At 40.4% G+C, this 20,390-nt stretch overlaps 1 protein-coding gene across 2 annotated transcripts in view; it reads right to left on the bottom strand.

Moving 5' to 3' along the window:
* Positions 1 to 20,390, bottom strand: part of adamts3 (ADAM metallopeptidase with thrombospondin type 1 motif, 3) — a 144,431-nt gene that overhangs the window by 101,129 nt on the left and 22,912 nt on the right. For both annotated transcript variants that reach the window (XM_015000265.2, XM_015000268.2), the window contains exon 4: positions 6,717 to 6,873. In XM_015000265.2, the coding sequence (XP_014855751.2) occupies positions 6,717 to 6,873 (157 nt within the window). The remainder of the gene's footprint in view (positions 1 to 6,716; positions 6,874 to 20,390) is intronic.

Below are 20,390 nucleotides of genomic sequence, written 5' to 3'. Positions count from 1 at the left end.
AGCCGAGAGGAGGACCGGTTCAGGCGATTAGCCGAGAGGAGGACCGGTTCAGGCCGAGGAGCCGAGGGGAGGACCGGTTCAGGCCGAGGAGCCGAGGGGAGGACCGGTTCAGGCCGAGGAGCCGAGAGGAGGACCGGTTCAGGCCGAGGAGCCGAGGGGAGGACCGGTTCAGGCCGAGGAGCCGAGAGGAGGACCGGTTCAGGCGATTAGCCGAGAGGAGGACCGGTTCAGGCCGAGGAGCCGAGAGGAGGACCGGTTCAGGCCGAGGAGCCGAGAGGAGGACCGGTTCAGGCGATTAGCCGAGAGGAGGACCGGTTCAGGCCGAGGAGCCGAGGGGAGGACCGGTTCAGGCCGAGGAGCCGAGGGGAGGACCGGTTCAGGCCGAGGAGCCGAGGGGAGGACCGGTTCAGGCCGAGGAGCCGAGGGGAGGACCGGTTCAGGCCGAGGAGCCGAGAGGAGGACCGGTTCAGGCCGAGGAGCCGAGGGGAGGACCGGTTCAGGCCGAGGAGCCGAGGGGAGGACCGGTTCAGGCCGAGGAGCCGAGGGGAGGACCGGTTCAGGCCGAGGAGCCGAGGGGAGGACCGGTTCAGGCCGAGGAGCCGAGGGGAGGACCGGTTCAGGCCGAGGAGCCGAGGGGAGGACCGGTTCAGGCCGAGGAGCCGAGGGGAGGACCGGTTCAGGCCGAGGAGCCGAGAGGAGGACCGGTTCAGGCGATTAGCCGAGAGGAGGACCGGTTCAGGCCGAGGAGCCGAGAGGAGGACCGGTTCAGGCCGAGGAGCCGAGAGGAGGACCGGTTCAGGCCGAGGAGCCGAGAGGAGGACCGGTTCAGGCGATTAGCCGAGAGGAGGACCGGTTCAGGCCGAGGAGCCGAGAGGAGGACCGGTTCAGGCGATTAGCCGAGAGGAGGACCGGTTCAGGCCGAGGAGCCGAGGGGAGGACCGGTTCAGGCCGAGGAGCCGAGAGGAGGACCGGTTCAGGCCGAGGAGCCGAGAGGAGGAACTCAAAGCTGGCGTCTCACACACGCAGGCACGCACGCACACACACACACACACACACACACTCCTAACGGGGTCACATTGTTACAACTACCTGCTCACTATATCTAAGAGACGCCATCCTCACTAACAATCCAGCAAAACACCTGCTAACCTTGAATGTTGTAAATTATAGAAATAATTTGCTGCTCCTGTCGACACACCGAGTCGAAGCGCGGCCCGGTTCAACAGGAACTGGACTGTGATGTGCTCCTTTATGAGCTCATGGTCGAGCTGAATCGTGTCTGAAGTTCAGAGCGAAGCGGTCTCACAGTCCTGACGGTGAGTCCGTCAGCGCAGCCAGGTGTGGATTAAAAAAGCCATTAGCTGCTGCTGAGGATTCATTTGCATTTATCATCCGGCTCAGAACTCAAGCTGTTCATTAAGTGGAGCTCAGGACAGCAAAGACAATCAGTTTGAAATTTTACCTGTGGCCTTGCAGAGTTTGCAGCTCTCTGGAGAAAGTCTGCCGCACTCCTACTGGCCTCTTCATCCAACCAGTAAAAACTAAAACCGACTCCCAGAACGTTAGGTGTGCTTCTGGAAACATGAAAACCTGCTTATGCACAGCAGTGAAGCAGTGACGTTATGCAGCTCTGGTGTTTTATGATCAGGTTTCAGATATGTAACTTGTGACTCATCCATCATGCTCTGTCTGCTCATCTCCTCCAGCATCCAACAAATGAGACAACGCTCTCCGCCTTCGTCTCTCAGACAACGACTCCAGCCAGACTCCGGAAAAAAAAGCCTGGTGTCTGAATCTGCTGGAAACAGCAGCTCAGACTCCATCATCCACCGACTTTACGACTTCGGTTCGGCCTGGAAGCCGTCCTGGAGCGTTCGTTTTCAGAGGCCAGAGGACTCCAAAGGATTTACACAGGAACTGGTTCAATGCCTTTAAACTCTGAACACGCTCCAGAGTCGGAGAGGAAACGCTGAACGGCTCCACAGAAACAGAACAAATGACACAAAGATCTGGACACAGAATGGAGTTCATGGTGCAGATGTTCATATTGAGGTGGAAATCACTCATTTCCCTTCGATGAAAAGAAACGGGAGAATTTAGGCAGTGAATCACATTCCTGTAACATTTTACTCTTCACTTCCTTCCTGGATTCTTGATTAATTAAATACACCAACAAGAAAAAAAGTTTTCTTCTGTCAGTAGCTAATTTAGGCAAAATAAAGTTCCTAAAAACGAAATTTTTAGGGTTTTTCTGTTTGCCTGAAATATTTCCTACACCTTAAGACACAGGTGTCAAACTGAAGGCCTGGGGGCGAACGTGGCCCGCCTCTAGACTCTGCAGGGTCACATAAAATAACCTTAAAAACTTGTCTGTTTAAATATTAACATTATCTATCAAATCCAAGAAATATTCACCTGCATCTGGTGAATAAAATATTACAGTTTGTGACCACAAGGGGCAGCTACACAGTTCAAACATTTGCTGTACAACAAGGAATTTAAAAACGCTTCTCCTCACAGAACAGATGCAGCAGAAACTTAAACTCTAAAAATAAACACTATTAAATATCAGAGGCAGTACCTTCAAATATGAATCTGTCCAAAGAATCAAACCGATGATCTCCGACAGCTTGCAAAGAAACAATGTTTGGGATGATTATCATCACCTCAGCAGTGTAATCCTTCCTGCTTACAGCTGCTTTCTTTGGCACCTCTGCTACAGAAATGTGTTTTATAGGAAAACAAAAAATGTTCCCGACTGTTTTTCCTTCCAGGAGTGTCTGCAGAATCTCGTTTCTACACGCTTCAGAGGAGAAACTGCCAAAATAAAGGAGCGATCTGGGGAATTATTTGCTTAGATTCCTGTTGCATAAACAGGAGGTAAAGTTTCTCTGGTGTGACCTGCTAAAGGCGCGGTTCCCACAGCTGAGGTCACATCTCAGAATGAGAGGAACCAGCTTTCCATGCTGCGGCCTGAAGTTTTCAGACCGTTTTAACGCTCAGTTTTTACCTTTCTGATGTCTGTTTAGCCAGAACAATGTTCTGAGGCTGTGAAATTAAGTCAAAAAACTGATATTTATTTTTAATTTAATGCTCCGTCCACACTAATAAATCACATCATCGACTTGATTTTCTTCAAATGGCACAAACTGACTGGATCGATAAGATGTGACCAGTGTCTAAATGGTGGCTGACAGCTGAGCTTGAATTTTATTTTAATGTCCAAGTCTTCAGACTAAAGCTTTACGAAACAACTGAACAGAGACTTCTTCCATGTTTTACATCCATCTTTTACATGTAGCCAGGCTAAATCATGGAGACACACACACACACACACACACACACACACATTCATACCTAAGTGAACTTTAGGTTTTTTTTCCTGATGATAGTCCAGTAAACTGGGAAACAAAATTGAAACATTTTGGTGTCTAATTTTGCTCATTTAGAAATAAAAACATGTAAATAATATATTAATAAACCCTGATTATGGTTAAAGATGATTAAGCTTAACTGGTGTGTTAGAAGTCATTCAACAGGAAAAACAATTAATTTGTAGTTTATATTTGATTCTGACAGATTCGTGACATTGATTGAAACAAAATAGAGTAAATCCAACCGGCTTGATCAAAACTCAGCCGAAGCAGCAGAGAAGTCTTCGGTGTTGAGGTGAAACACTAACCAGGTACAGAGATTAAATCAGATCAAAAGGCTAACATTTATTGAGTTTTTTAAGTTCTCTGTTCTTTTGGCTTTGATCAGAGGAGGAACTGAACTTCGACGTGCAGCTCAGATCCCGCTGCAGGTTTCTGACTTCAAACCAATAACTGCTTCCAGTTAAGAGTAAAAACAGTCGATGGGGAACACAAACAAAAACATCCCAACTTTCCTGGAGAACTGGAGAAGTTTTGGTTCGAGAAGTTTTCATACAGCCAGAGGAAAGATGAACAGTTAGTTTGATTGAACTGCATCAATTGTACCAAGAAGAATGGCTAAATGTCCAGATTACATGCTAGTAAAGCAAGTGGCTGAATTTATATTTCCTTGATTTATGACGGAGAAACGTTCGTGAAGCAAATGTCCCTTCTGTCCCTGCATATGGAGATTGTACTGCGGAGAAGAGAATGAATGAGTGACGGTAATCCTCTCATCTAAAAATGTTCAACCAAACACACCAAACTGGTGCCTTTTGGTTAATGGAAGAAAAACCCACAATGGTCACAGAAATAACTGGGATCTGATGAAATGAAATGGATTGTGAAGTCACTGTAAACAAAATTGCCCTTCAAAGATATTATCAGAATGGAAATGATCAAACTTATCTTAATTGATTAATTGTTTATAGCCACAAGAATAATTGTTCTGAAGAAATTAGCAAGGTACTATACCTTTTGAATCTGAACATATTTTAACAAAATCCCAACGAATGGTTGAAAAGTGTGTCATCCAACTAATCAAATGAAAAAATATCTAATTTCAGGAACATGACTCCAGTTCTGGGTCCATCAGGAGATGCTTCCTCTTAAATTCATCACATCTGGGCTTCAACAGAAACAATGAGATACCATGAACACAATTAAACTTAATTAATTTTTTGCTGAGCCAGTGTTTTCAAGGTAAAATGAAGAAACTTTAGCTGCTTTTCTGTTCTGCTTGTGGTGAACTGGAAGCCTCTCTGCTGCTGAGTGGCCCAGCAGCTCACAGCCTGACCCTGATGCCTCACAACAGGAAGTGAAGATGCCAAAACAAACACAGCGTCCTGACCGCACACAAGGCTCAGCATCCAGAACGATGGTAGGAAACACAATCTGCTAGCTTCCTGATATGCTCTATAGCTTAAAAAAGAACAATTTACTCAGAATAAACGCAAAGCCACACTAAAAATTAAACTATCTGTATCAGCAAATATGAGAAAACAGGTTAGTGTGAACACCCGCTGTGTTTCCACTTATCATACAATTGCACAAATTGCAATTATGAAAACAAATTAGTTTCTCAGTTTTCAAAACCTGTCATGTTTTTCTATAAAACGTTTTGTGCTAGTATCAGGTGGTTTTTCTGCTGTATCACAATTAGCTTATGTTGAAAATCTTTTCTGCACATAAACAACCGGCGCTGCATGTTTTTAATGACTTATCACTTGAACAAACTTATTTGTTTCTTATATAATGGGAATACAGCAGTTCCAAAACTGTGTTTTTTTGACGTTAGCAGAATATCGATGTTTTTTTAACATTTTAATAGAAGCTCAGCTGCTGTTGCTAAGCAAAGGAGACTCAAAGTGCAGCATCTCTACTGCCAACTGCTAAAAAGGTCTTTACCTAAACTCACTGAACATAGAGGTATGTGTTCATTATATTCGTTTCCATTCATCCACCTTTGGGTTGTGGTGGATAAAAAATGTTTTCCTGAGGTCAGTTTGTGCGTTTAGCTTCAGGATCACAGCAGCAGATGATAAGGAAAAGGATGAATTACAGATCTGGTGTCTTTGCCAACAGGAGAGCCATAAAATCAATTCAACAATCCTCCGGCAGAAACTGAGCCGGCGAAAAGTAAGAAATCCAATCAACACTAAAACATCCCAGGAGGGAGCAGGGAAAGAATCCCACAGCCGTGGCAGCGGCGGCGCCTGACGGCGATAATCTCCCACAGCATCAATCACACACCACATTAACCCTTTAATCTATTGTTCCTCCATTTTCACTTAGAAGGAAGCGTACGCTGTTTGGGTTTTGAACATGTTTTCCTTTGTGTGTCTCCATTCTGTTCCCAGAGGTTAAGAAAAGTGATCAGCTCAGACAGTGATCTCCTTCCTGCTGCGATAAATAATGGGGCTGAGCTCCTGTGTGCTGCAACAGCATGTCAGCTTCATATTGTTAAAAAGAAGCTAAAAACAGGCTAACATGAAACACACAGCAAGTGGCTAATGAAGCAGAGCGCTATTGGCAGTATTAGTCTGTAAATGTAAGATTTACTAAATGATTTACTTTGTGCACAACTTCCCTAAATACGGATTTCTGTTGTTTCACGTCAGAAAACCAAATGTTGATTAGCATGTGGCTAATTAAAAGGCTAGTTTGAACAGACTCGTAGGAAGTTAGTTTTCTCAAAAGCAGAAATCGTGTATCAGTTTTTTAACGCCAACAGAATCATTCTGAGTCTTAAAAAGAAACATAAACTGAGGACTTCATGTTAGGTGTGTGTCTTTTCAAATAAAGTCCAATAAAATAAAAAAAATGAAGAACATTTGTTGATTTAGTTGAATTATTGCAAGTTTCCATAAAGCATTGGACAATGACTGTAACAGATCATTTTTCAATACTGACTGACATAAAACATGGATGTTTGAGGTTGCAGTGTGTGCTGTGAATCCACTCCTATTGAGGGAATCTGTTTCTTGTTTCTGATATTTTGTTTTAGCTCCATCCATATCTTGTATGATTGCAAAAAGCTTTAAAATTAACAAGAAGTTACTCTGTTTTCTTCAGGTTTGGTAAATAGCAGAAAATCGCTGCTGCTTACAGTCAGAACACAGATAATTAGCAATCCTTCAACTCGACTACGCAGTTTTTTATACAAGAAAACACATTTCATGAGAAATTTGTTGGCAGTTATTGCTCCCACTTTAAGAAAACAGATAAAGTCTGTGTAATCCAGAAGCTCCAGTTGACGTCAGTCTATCCTACCAGCCGGGTTCCTGTCAGTCGGCCTCCTACCTTGCAGCTGGTAGTCCAGTGAGTTGTCAGAGGGGGCCTGCAGCAGCGCCGACCGCCGGTACACCACATGGACCCGGCCCTGGTCCTCCAGCTCCTGAGTGCCTTTCTCCAGCGGCTCGATAAAATACTCATCCAAGTTGGTTCGGATCATCCCAGCCTGGAACAGAACGGGTCGCTTTGAGTGAGCAGAACCAAAGAAACGCAGTTCAAAGAGGGGGGGAAAATAATCAGGGCTTCAACGTATTTCTGTTATTTACTGTAATCAGACATTAATGTCCGGATATTTTAGGTTTTTCTCCATTATTATGTAAATAAAAGCACCATGACTGATTTTATTACCTGAAAGAATATGACAAGAAATACATTCACTATCAGTTTTTTATATTAATTATGAATCTACTCTAGGGATGACACAATGAATAAGATTAATCATAATTAATCATAATTAATGGATTACTGAGATAATTGTCAGCTAATTTTTGTAATTAAGTAATCGTTAACTGGAGTACAACCTCAAAAAAGAGGCAATTTGGTGAAAAAAACCCCCAACATATTCAGAGCAGTAATTAAGCCAAAACTATTAAAAAATACATTTATGTTTAAGATAAACCCACCTTAGTCTGTGAATATGTTTGGATAGTTTTAGCTTCACCTGGTTCAAATTTACAACAGGAATCCTGTGTTAATGCATCTTAGGCAATAAAATGTTTATTTTATTACATAATTTACTTATTTATTTGCATATTTCAATGTACTGTTATTAAGAAAAGATTGTAAAATCTGCACCATTTTTTTTGATTAATTGCTAAATTAATTGATTAGTTGCAGCAACAAAATCTACACACAACAAAATGTCTAGCAAAACGCCACCTGAGTCGAATATGAATAAAAGATATGAGAGTGAAAAAGCAGATGTGCTGATGCAATATTCAACGGTTGATCCACAGAAGAATCCGTTTCCAGTGTGGAAACGTCTCCGCGACACCGTCAGACGTTGTTTTTATTGGTTTTTCAGCAGCTTTCCATCTGTCTGTAATTATCGCCTTGTTACCCAACAAGCGCTGGTGGAGATCAGAAACCTGAGCGTCATTAGAGGCACAGTGGAGCAGACATGCTCAGTGATGGCTACCTGCAGCCTGCAGATTTCCTGCAATAAGAAACCAGCCATGTTTCTTATTTAGAGCGGAAATATGAGGGGCCCGCATTTAAGTGAAATAATGTACAAACTGGATGTGGGACTCATTAACTCTAAGTGATGTGGTGGAACCAGTGTCATGTCTGCAGGCGATCCTGAAACATCAGGCGTTTGTTAAAACAGGCCTTGGTGACCGCTAACAGCAAAATGTTAATGACAACAACACAGCGCCGTACGCAGGCAGGGAAGGCAAAGATGTGGAAAGAATCTCTAAGTTATTAATGTTTTATTGTAATAATGTAATTCATTTTAATAATCCAACCTTAAATTTGAGACTCTAGTCCTTAATGTGGTCATCCTGGGTTTGATTCCACATGCCTCCTTCACTCGGCTCCTTCAAACTAGCCAGCAGCAATTAGCAAAGACCCAGCGGAACTACAACACTCTGACGAGCGACTGTAAGTGGCATCGATAGATGACGTAGAGAAGTGCTGCTGTGATGGTGAAAGCCTTCTTACACATTTATATCAACACTTACAGTAACTGTTGAACCACATATTTATTTCGGACGGTCGAACCTTTGGCCCCATAAAGCCTGCTTGGGGACTTCTTTCTCCATCCAAACCCATTTGGAGTTTTGCACGTCACCGACAGAATGAAGTGACTTTTACCTCCCTCGGTCCCTGATCTGCAGCGCCTCCTCTTCTCCTCCCTCTACAGGAGCTGCCGACTGAGCCAGTTTACGTTCACTTTAACACAGACGCTCCCAGCTCACATTAATAAAACAACTAAATGTGTGTGTGTGTGCCAGTCCTGCAGGGCCATGCATCTTCTGACAAAAAGTAAATGTTTTCATACTTAGTGATGTTTCACTTATCACGTATGAAAGTGGATCATTTTAGCCGTCCGTCTGTCACTTGGCTTCATTCCTTATGAGGGGAAACTCCTTAGAGCTCAAATTAAAGGAATTTGGTCTCATCTCCATGTGATTAATCATACTTGGAGCTTTCTGCCAAATCCTGAAGTCGATGTGTTTCCTTCAACTGCCAGTAGAAACTCCCACATGTTGTCATTACAGCTAGTTCTGCACAAAATACATACATTAATGAGCAGAATGAATGTTTTCAGAAAACTTTGCCTTTTATATCTGCAAAAATGCCTTGTTTGTAAGCATAAACAAAAAAACAAGCTAATTCTGATTTTTAAAAAAGAACTTTGAACTGATCTCACATCAAACTCCAGTCCTTCGGTGTCCTGCTACATTTCCATTACAAATGTTTGCAAAACTTCATTGATATTCCACTAATCTTGAAAAAACTAATTCGCAATTTCAGTGTTGCCATTTAAAAAACAAAAAGGGAATTAAAATCACGTGTGAATAAGTTTGCTCATTAAAAAACATGCCACGCCATCGCCCTCGAACCACTTCCTTTTGTCTTCTTTGTGGTTTTTGTCAGTAGTAACATCCTCCTGTTGATTATGTGACTCATATGATGTGAAAAAGTGTTTCTATTGCAGTTTTGCAAAATACAGCTGAAAAACAACCTCATCACATCTCAAGGTGTCTGGCATCAACTAAATCACTCTTCGGTTCCTTAGCAACTCACTCTTTAAATCAATAATTATAAATATCCACAATTTTTGATATCAAAATGCTGGTTTTGGCTGGTTTTTCAGCCCTAACTCACATTTTTAACTAAGAAAATGTAAATAGAAACATACATTTAAAAAGAAAGAAATATTTAAATGAGTTTGGCTTTGTCTGTAATCATGATAAAGTTTTCTTTTGTAGTTCTGTAGTTGACAGAACAGGCATTCTTCTCACCCTCCTACCTGCCAGGTCAAAGTTCAACTGATCTTTAACCTGGCAAAGATCAGTTGAATAAACAGCGTTAAAAACAGCTCTTTTAATGCTGTTTATTTCAGTCAGTAAAATATTTTAATCCTGACCAACTTTTATCCAACTGCATTCCAAATTTATTTTAAAGTGTGCCATATTCAGAGCTGAAGGTCAGAAGTCAACAAGTAGATAACTAGTTTGAGTTTACAGTTTTCACTGGGAGCCCAAAAAGCTGCTATAAAACTAATTTAAAACCAATGAGGGCTTCAAAGCTAATTCAGCCACATAAAGTCATGCAGCCCTTCATCTTGTTGACTCTGTACAATATGCAAATGTAGGAATCTGTTCATGCTCCAAAAACATGAATATTTAAATCCAGAGAACTGATTTAATACGTGGTATTGTATTCTGCAGCGTCCCTGCAGAGGAACTGTCATGTCAGAGAAAAGATAAGGACAGACGTATAACGCAGAAGTGCTGCTGTGCATTGTAAGAAACACAACAACAACGTTGCTTTCAACATATTGCTAGGTAATGACAATGTAAACCGATTATTATTGTTGAATGAGTTTACTCTGCTTGCAGTCTTATGGAAATGTGTGTTCAGAAGGCGTTTCCGTCTCAGCATTATGTCTGCATTTCTCTCCTGCCTGCAGACTCATGTCGTCTCCAGGATTTCTGCGTGTCAGCAATCACACTGAAACGCAGCTAAAATCACAATGAACTCATTTCAAATTCTTTACAACCACCAGCAACGAGACGCGAGGAAACCAAATGATCCTCTGTAAGTCACTCCACCACCTTCAATTCACCCGTTTACTTCCACTCATCTGCCTCCTCATTAAATATTAACAATTTATTCTGAAAGACTCAAACAGGACGGCCTTGGATGTCACCAAAACGCTTCAAAGATCCTTCAAACTAAAGTCCACTGAGATTCTCCGACACATTGGGCTTCAGTCAAACATGAACTGTAACTCATTTTACACTCTGATTCATGAAAAACACCAACCTTTACCCAGACAGGCCTACTAACAAACTCCTACTGCGGTGAATCTGAAAGATTCAGTGCAGCCGTGTCCTCTGAGAGCTGCAGTATTTAACTTTAACAAATATATATTCTTGTACATATTTGTTGAAACAGTCACCATGTCGTGACAGTTTATATGAGACAGATAATCTATGAAAAAAACTGAGCTTCCTTGACTTCTCCCAGTGCTCCCAGTACGAAATACAACAACCAATCAGAGGCAGGAGGCGGGTCTTAGTGCTGTCAATCATGCCCCTTGCTCTGTGCTATGCTGCAACTAGCATATCCTGTCATAAATGGTGGACACAGAGTTGAGTGAGTTGTTTCCCCATCATTAGCATATTTAGCAGCGCGTTCACAAGGCTGATTGACATCAATAAGACCCGCCTCCTAGCTCTGATTGGTTGTTTTTGGCGCTTTTCTTCAGACAGTAATAGCAGTTCAGGGAAAAGATGGAGGAGATTGGTCTTTTCACAGATTGTCTGTCTCACATTAACAAATACATTTTTACATATTGCAGCTTTCACCAAACGTAGCAGACACTTACCATGTAGGTTTACGCCCAATAAATGACTGCTTGAGAAAATTTAAGCTCTTTGTTATTTCAAACAAACTGTAAATGTTGGAGGAAATGTTCTTTAAGAAAACTTTTTCAATTTTCACAGGATGTTTGGGCATAAATATTAGAAAGTCACAAAAAAACAAAATCAATACAGTAACTCAGGCCTTTCATGTACAGAAAGTCCTGATTTACTGGCCTTTCTATACATGAAAGGCCAAATTCATTTCTTTACACAGAAGAGATGAAAAAAGTACAGATAGAGCTGCACATAATTGCTGTGCTTTAAGTTATGAACACTAAAAAGTCAGAGAGAAACATCAATATGTAACAGATAGACGCTCGCTGTGCGTTGAAGCAACAACCTTCTGCTCAAACCAAACCTACAACAAACTCAACCCTGCTTAGAAATGAAGCTGCAGCATGTTTAGAGCTTCCCTGACATCGGATAAAAAGCCAATATTCCCAACGATTAGCAGTCAAACGGCTCTGGAATGAATTTCAGCTTAGCGTAAATCCTTATCTTCTACATGCCTGAGCTGAAATAAGAAGCTCTGCGTGTTTGAAAAGATGAAACATTCCTCCTTTCCTTCACACCTTAAACACAAACAGGAGAACATTTTCAAAGCAGAATCCTGAACTGTTAAATAAATAAGAGCCCTTCGCTTCAGTGTTGGAGAAACAGAAAGAAAAAGAAAGTACATATCGTTTTTTCATCATTTCATTTATGTTTTATAAATCCTCAACTTCACAACAGAGTCAAGTATTTGAATTAAATACATTTAGAAGAGCAGCTGCTGACTGATGCACAGCAAGAAAATGAAACCTGCAGCTAAACTTCATGATTTAAAAACATTAACTCTCATAAAGAGGATTCTGAGAGCATCACTGACATTTCCCCCCTTTCATCTTGGATTTTAACAAAAAAAACTTCAACTGATTTTTTTGTTGGGATTTTAGCAATAATTGTGAAGTGACATTAATATGTGATTGTAATAAATATAAATCTTATTTGGTAAACAGCCTCCAAAAAAATCTTACCATGTATTTTTGGTCGATAATAATCATTATTAGTTAACCGACCTAGAACAAGAGGAGTTTGGTCTGATTTAACTCTTTATTTGGTGTATGTAAACTTCTGCCTTAAACTGCATTTAGTTTTTATTTTAGCACTTTTAGTTTTCCATATCCGTCCCTACTATTTGGTAATTGGTGAATACTGGTGTAAATAACCAATAAAGTGAATTTATAGGCCACTCTTATTCAATAAAAGGCAGGAAATCCATAATGAACGCCGTTTGAAAAATGCCACGTCTGCTGAGTTGCTGCTGATCGCTACGAAATATTCATTCAACAGAAAGAATCACGTTTGTTCATCAACGTTCAATCTAAGGTCAAGAGATTCACTGATACATCACAGTATCATTTTATCTCAGCGTTATTAAATAAACAGGACTCAAAGTTATTTTGCACTGCATAGCAGCAACATAAAAACAAACTGTTCCCATCTCATATGGATGAAACTGGTTTAAAGCTGTGATATTATCATCATAACTGAATTAAACAAGCAGTGAAATAAATCATCATCCTCAAAATGATCCTGTTGCCTGCAGCTTATAAAATTTATGACAGAATCAGTGACTTCTGACTCCAAATCAGCTAAAATCTGTTTCTCTGACATAAAAATAAAACATGTAAAGAAACCATCTGCTTCACAGTTGGAGCTTTTAACTGGATCAAACAGAAAAAAAGAGCTAATTTAGCTTTCAAAAAGAAAAATTATGTGTTGAATTTAATCAAATCAATCCCAATTCAGGGTTGTTTATGGTGCTGAAAAGCAAACTAGTTAATGCTGACATATTAAGATATAACATCTCTGACAACTAGAAATAACACCATAGTTTTTATTAAAATGAAGTCTTTGTCTCAAAATGTGCTGCATACTTTCTGTCAGCGTGTGACTTCAAATAATATGGTGAACATTATTCAATATTTCAGTAAGTTATAAACCACAATTTTAAAGGTGCTGTATTTATGTTTAAGGATCTTATTTTGTAGGAGGAAAGGATGTAGATTATTAATTGCCGTCTTGTGTTGACAGAATGGCCCAAAGGTTTAAAATAAAATAAGCTTCAATCACTTTTGAAACAGAATCACAGAGTATTAGGGTCAAACTAAGAAAATAAAAAGAAATAAAATTACATATAAATAATAATATGAGAATTAAGACATACTAAAATACTCATATTACAAGAATAAAGTCAAAATAATACAAGAACAGAGTCATAATATTCTCGTAAAACTTTATTCTCTTAACATAATTATTTAATTTTTGTCTTAAATGGTCCAAATTCTCTGTCGTAAAATAGCACTTTTGGAATCAGTTGCAAAAATAATAAAATAATAAAATAAAGTGTGAATTATACAAATAATTTGTAAATATTGCTGGCTGGCTATTAGCTGCTAACAGCACAACATTACCACTAAACCAAAGGGCTTTTTGAAGGTGTTGAATGAATCTCAACTAAAGCAGCACAATATTAAAAAATCCTGAGATCCAGATAAAACTGATGAAGGATTGTGATGAATCTCCCTGTTTTCTGTTTTCGTCTCTTTCTCATCTGTTCTTCCATCGCTCTGTGACCTTTAGCATGTTTAGCAATAACATTTCAATTCAATCAGAAATAGTTTTAATCCTACAGGGACAATAAATGTCGTAACTCGTAGCATCAAAGTATCTTCAGTCATTTGTGTTTGACTGATGCTGCTAGCATGCTAACGGTTTAATTTCAATATTCCTTTACTCTGTTTCTGGAAACATATTGGAGAGAAAAAAGTAGGTTTAGTTTCCTTAATAAAAAAAAAGCTCTTAATTTGTAAACTCAGATGAAAATATATCACCATGTTTTTATTATTTTAGTGCAGAAGGTTTAAAATATTTTAGGTGTCTTCCCTTTGGCAGCCAGAGGCGACAATCACAGGTGTTTGACAGAAGCTCAGGTAGTTGGTACTTACACACAACTGTTAAAAATAGGGATCAAGAGTCCTGTGTTCCAACCGTTTAATATCCCCAACCTGAGCCCTGCCAAGCAGACAGCAGCCGGCTGCCAAGGAAAACATATGGGATTCAGCTGAAGGGCTCCAGTTTTCAGAAAACAGCCTCTTTCAGTCTAAACTTCTTAAGGAGGTTGGTATGAGCGCGCTTCAGCTGAAAGAGAGGGGGGGCGCCATGTTGAAAAAGGTCTGGATTCATGCAGGACACTGCCACCTTTCACCCCTGGTGTTGTTCAAAGGTGTGTTTGCTTTCAAAAATGTAAGGGAACCTTCGTCATTACCTGCATTTTCATCCTAAAGTTCCCTTTAAAGGGACTTTATGGGGTGAAAACACACAAACTGGACTCTTACCGTTTCCACATTGACTTTTAAAAGTCTTCAATCAGCACAAGAATTTAACGTTTTCATATTTTATCACACTTTAGCCACAAACTTCAACGCAATATAATGTTTACACAGAGTAGTAAATAATTGTGATGTGAAAAAGAAAATAACAAAAATATGAATGATTGTTGTATTCAGTCATAACGAAACGTTGTGGAGCTTTGGACACCTCTTATTTCTTAAGCCTACAGCTGGAGCGACAGAGAAACGGTTAAACTAACAAAATCATGTCAGAAAGGCCTAGTCAAATCCCATGCCTAAATATGATTTAGAATATGTGGCAGCAAAACCCTATGAGGATTTGTTCTCCATTCATTTTGAGACATTTTGCAAAAGAGAATAACCAAAACTTTCAGTCTGTAGACCGAAAACATCCTTTATGTTTCTGTGAGGTTACCACAGAAATCTCACAAAACAAAATTGACGCCAAGGCAAAAACAATCACATTTCAAAATGTCCATATTATCAGCTCCTTTATGCAAGTGTTTCAGTATGGAAGACCAAAACTGCCATGGTTTAAAAAAAAAAAAATGCAGAAAAATATATCTTGTTTTTCATTTTCCTTATACGTGCAGTAATATTTTCTAATAAGCTGCTAAGTTTCAGCTGCTGATAAACTGCTGGCCAAGTAGTGTGAAGCTAACCAACCAATCGGTAGAAGCTGAAGCCTAAAGACCCCGCCCTCCTCATTTGCATAATGATTCAGAAACCCATAAGAAAAATTAAAAGGAAGAGATTAGGACTGGTTATAAGAGCAAATGTGTAAGAAAAAGGAAAAACAAAATATATGCATACATTTCTGCTTTAATTTGTAATTATGTCAGTTTTGGTCCTCCATATTTAAGTTCAGTTTAGATAAATTGGTTAAAGCCTGGAGTGCAATAAGGAAAAAAGGGAATCGTTCATTAAACAATGAGCTAATTTATTTCAGCTGTGTCTTTTTGTCGAACAGAGAGAACATTTACGGAGAGATCTGAGGAGTCGGACTAAAATAAAACTTCAGGCTGTGAATGCTCTCAATGTCTGCAACGACAACAGAAAGTGTGGGCTTCTCTCAGGTTTCTGCAGGTCGTGATTAAAAATGTTTGAACACACAAATATCAATAAGAGCATCCAGGCAGGCGGCACACACACTCAGAGCTCAACGCTCTGGAGGAACAGCCTGGCCCTGCAAACCTCAAACCGTAAACCCAAACAGCTCCGGGGTCAAACCTCTGTGACAAGAACGGCCAAGTCAACAAGAAACATTAACAACTGTTAGTGAATAAAACCTTTGTGCTGCTTCAGCTCGCTGCACTAAGGAACTGGCTCGCTTTCTTCTTCTAATCAAATAGGATATTTTCTTTATTTTTCTCCTTGGTCTGCTGCAGCTCCAGTTATGTCAGGATGGGTGTGCGTCAAAAAGGCTTTCTTATGTCTGTGAGGCCAAAAGTTTAGGCCAGTGAACACACGGCTCTCAGCTAAACAGCAGCGAATCTGATTTGTGCATTTTGTCTCTCCTCATGAAGCTCAGCCTGCTGAAGCTTCGCTCTGAGGAAAGTGGAACTGCAGGTACCGGAACGCTCTTATTCTGAAAGGACTCTGACTGACGCTATACTCATCAGGCCCAGAGAGTGTTTACACTCTCACACAGACACCATGAGCACCTCCGCCTCTGGCTGACACAGAGGATTATGCAACTTGACACACATTAGTAGGTGGCCAAGTTTCACAGGGCGGCGGACAGAGAGGAGGGAGAATCACGAGTCAGACGTCCAGTAAAGGCCGCTGTCAGGTCAGCTCTGATGTTTCCTCTGATGTTCAGCTGCCCTGCAAACGTCTTTAATAGAAAACAAACTTCTCCAGGCTCAGGATCACTTCAAAACTCACAGGCCACCTAACGTCATACAGCACAGCAGCTTAACCCTTCATGCACAGCGGCCACAGCAGTGGACAGCTGTCCAACAGCCATTTTTCCTTGTGTCTCATGTGAGTTTTTATGTTATAAATGCACACAGACCACTGAAGTGCATCATACAGTACACTAACCACTGCTGGCCTTCCACTGAAAGTGCAAGAGTATTTTTGTTAAATCTAATATGGCAGACAGATGAAAAGCAACTCAGGAATATCCAGTCCCTCCTGTAGAAACTCCTGCAGGTAAAAAACATGCTGTGACATCAATTAACCCCTAAAGATTAATACTCCAAATGCAAATAACTTTGTATTCGGAGAAAATTACAACTGATTACCTAGGAAAGAAATCCTAGAATTTTTTTTCCCCAACTTTTTTTTATGCCTTAAGAAAATCACACTTTGGAAAAAAAATCCTGACATAAAGGATCATAATTCATGCATGAAATGGTTAATATAAATACAACCTGAAATGAAAATATTGGTCTCTTAACTCAGAAAAAAAAAAGATTAAATTCAGAAATTGTATCGTCTTCTGCTCATCTGATTGTTTTACCTGGGAAAGAAACGACACAAATGGTAAAAATACCATCCAGAATCAAAATTAAAAGCAAAATATCATCTGCATAAATGGACACTTTTTGGTCAACATTCCCAAAATGTGCTCACAACTTTCACCGTCCTGTGTAATGAGGAAATGTTTTAATAATTGTTTAGTATTATAATTCAAAAGCGCCGTTAAGACATTAAGAATCTGAAAGTTGTGGATGAGCCTCAGGTCTCCTTCCTGTACGGTGTGACTGGAAAACGTCCAGAGAGATTCACCATGAGGAATCCAGAGCCGATGACTTAACCTCCTCCTCTGACTCACTTCATGTCAGGGAGCAGCAGCTCTATTTAAGGCTCTGCCAGGCGGCCAACACATGGAGGAGGCTCATTTCAGCTGCCTGAGTAAAGACTTACATCTGATGAGGTTAAAACGTAGATGGACGGTAAATCAGGAGCTTTGTCTTCAGGATCAGTTGTGTTTACGTCTCAACAGACAGATCAGCGCCTCATCTCTCCAGCTCCTTCTCCAAACCCACCTGGAACATTTGGTCCGCCTTAAACGGACCAGAGTTCCAGGTGTGGACCAAACAACCGGACCCAGACCCACGTTTTCAGCCGGTCTCGGTCCACACAAACTCTGGTACGGGTCACTTCTGGTGTGAACACAGACCGGTCCGAACCGAACCAACTACAGGAACCGAACCAACTACAGGAAATATACGTGTTTTTGGACTTTATCAGCCACTGTTGTTGGACATCAATCCTGTTTCCGTCAGTCGAGTTTATTTGTGCAGCACATTTCAGCAACATCATAAAAACACAAAAATACAAAGTCAACAACTGAGAAAACCAGTAAATATTACACAACAGAATAACGGTCAGTTATTTATAATGGTTCCACAGAAACTCTGACCAGGAGGGTTTATAGTCTAGTTTTATAGGAACTCAGTGTTTCGGCTGTTTTGCAGTTTTTTGGAAGCTTGTTCCAGATTTGTGGAAGCTGAATGCTGACAAAATGAACCCGTCAGTGTTTCCAACGCCACTGCTGCATGCACTGATTGGTCTGAAATTGGAAATTGAAATTAGTTTAGTTTTATTTCATGTGTATTAAGATATTTGCAGTAGAAACTACTTGGTAAGATTTTGTGTTTTTGCAGTGTGTAACATCTCCTCTTGAATGTTTTGATTTATTATGTTCGATAAGATTGTTAATAGGTTCAAGCACAAATGTGCATTAAAAAAGGAAAATAATGTGAAGTTTGATTCATCCCAATTTATTTTGTGTATCTTAAAGACTCTGGAGCAGTCTTCAACACTTTGTCTCAATATGCAAAAACTGATGGACAGGTCTAAGCGGCCAGTATAAGGGGCTGAAAACTGAAGTCGCTCAACTCCAATTATATCTAATCTTCTGTGGGTCAGACCTGCCAAACTCCTCTGACATGTATGGATTCTGTCACTTTCCTCTGAAGAGGAAAACCCGGCTCTACAGGTTCCCTGTTCATCTGCTCCCTTCTGGATACAGACTGGATCCCAGTAGGGATGTTCCCTCCACACCAGCGCCGCACCTCGGGTTTCTCCTCCTCGCTAATTGGCTGCCGTTACACACCGATTCAAGCCGTGGGGATTTAAAGTGACACAGAGGACAGCGGCGATTCATTCCCAGGTCGTTTGGCAATTTAAGATTTAAGATGTGAAGCTTCATGACGGCCAATTATGTTTTCCTGGTTATTCACCAGATCTGCTTTGTGTGAGAAGCGACTCTACTGTTTGTTGAAGGTCGGTTTCTCATGTCGATATGCAGCATGCAACTTTCATTAAAAAAATGTTTTTACACATTTGTTAAAATTGTCTCCATGTTGTGACAGAAAATCTGTGAAAAGATCAATTTCCTCCGACTCTTCCCTGCTGTCTGAAGAAATGTGGGGAGGGGATCATGCTTTCACAGAGGCATGATGAAAGCATGAGGGGGTAGTTTCACTTTAAGTTGTAGATTTGCATGTTTTTCCTGGTAAGCTAGTAGCAGCTTTTCTTTTCTACTTGTGTTAGCTTTAAGCTGCTCGCTAATGATGACTAGCATTGGTTTTAGCCGTTATCTACATAATGCGCTAAATCTTAAATGTTTGCCTGATATATAAAAGAAATAGAGACTAATTGTCAACACTAGATAAGGTCAGGAAAAGTTTCAATTACGAAAAACAAATGGCAAGAGAGAGGGAAGTATTTCAGATATGCTAGCTTGACTCTGAAAACTTAACATGTAGATGTGATGTGGAATTTTGTGTGTTTCGGTTCAGTGGGGTTCAGTGTTAGCTTAGCTAATAGCAGCAGATGCTAATCTACCACAGCGATTGCTTATTAATAATCAAAAAATAAACATCAAGCCTAAAACATGAAACTGTAACGAACTGAATGTTCTGTTCTTTGTGTGGGAAACGTTTGAGTGTTTTTGGGTATTGAATCCTGATTGTGACATTGTTGCCAGTTGCTATGGCAACGAGATTGAAGAAATGGAGAAAAGTAAAGTGAAACTGTGTTAACCCCATTTCTCCCTGACCGTAAGGACAGCGTCCTCGGAGGCTCCTGCCTGAACCGTCCGTCAGCCTGTCCGTCAGAAACAAAGGGCACGCTGTGAGCCTTTCACACCGTGAGCCAAGCTGTCACTTCTACTGCCCATTTCTCCACAGCTCAGTGTCTCTATGCAGATCCCCGCGTGACCCTCACCACTTCATAGCTTTAAATAATCTCAGGAGATCTCTTCACACCTTGACGAATGATTTCTCCACATTCACAAAGACAAAGCGCCTCTTCTTGCTGCAGATCTTCAGCCATGAAGTTTGTTGTAACCTGGGTTATAACAGTTCTGGGCTTTTCATTATAGCTTAGCTTTATTTCTTTGTGTTTTCTTGTTTGTCTAATCCAGTTGGTTTTGTTAGGTTTTAGAGTGTTTGCTCATTAGTTATTATTAGTTAAGTACTGTTTAGTTTTAGTTTTTATTAGCTAGAGTACCAGTTTTAACTTTCTTTGTATTGTACTGTGATTATATTTACATCCATTAGGTAATAAATACTCAAGAGAAGACAGCATTTAAAAAAATAGATTTAAATTGTTGAACAACCAGATAACTCTGGTGTTTCTCATAAACCTTTGGTGTCACCATTTTATGAACTAACATAAGTGCCGAAATTTGCTCTGTGGGAAAAAAATATATACTATCTATAATTTCAGTA

The sequence above is a fragment of the Poecilia mexicana genome, unplaced genomic scaffold (assembly GCF_051168715.1).
Source record: "Poecilia mexicana isolate PSO_F unplaced genomic scaffold, ASM5116871v1 scaffold_9, whole genome shotgun sequence".
NCBI classification, from domain to species: Eukaryota; Metazoa; Chordata; class Actinopteri; order Cyprinodontiformes; family Poeciliidae; genus Poecilia; species Poecilia mexicana.
The sequence above is the reverse complement of the archived record's forward strand: the minus strand, read 5'-3'. Positions and strand labels throughout refer to the sequence as shown.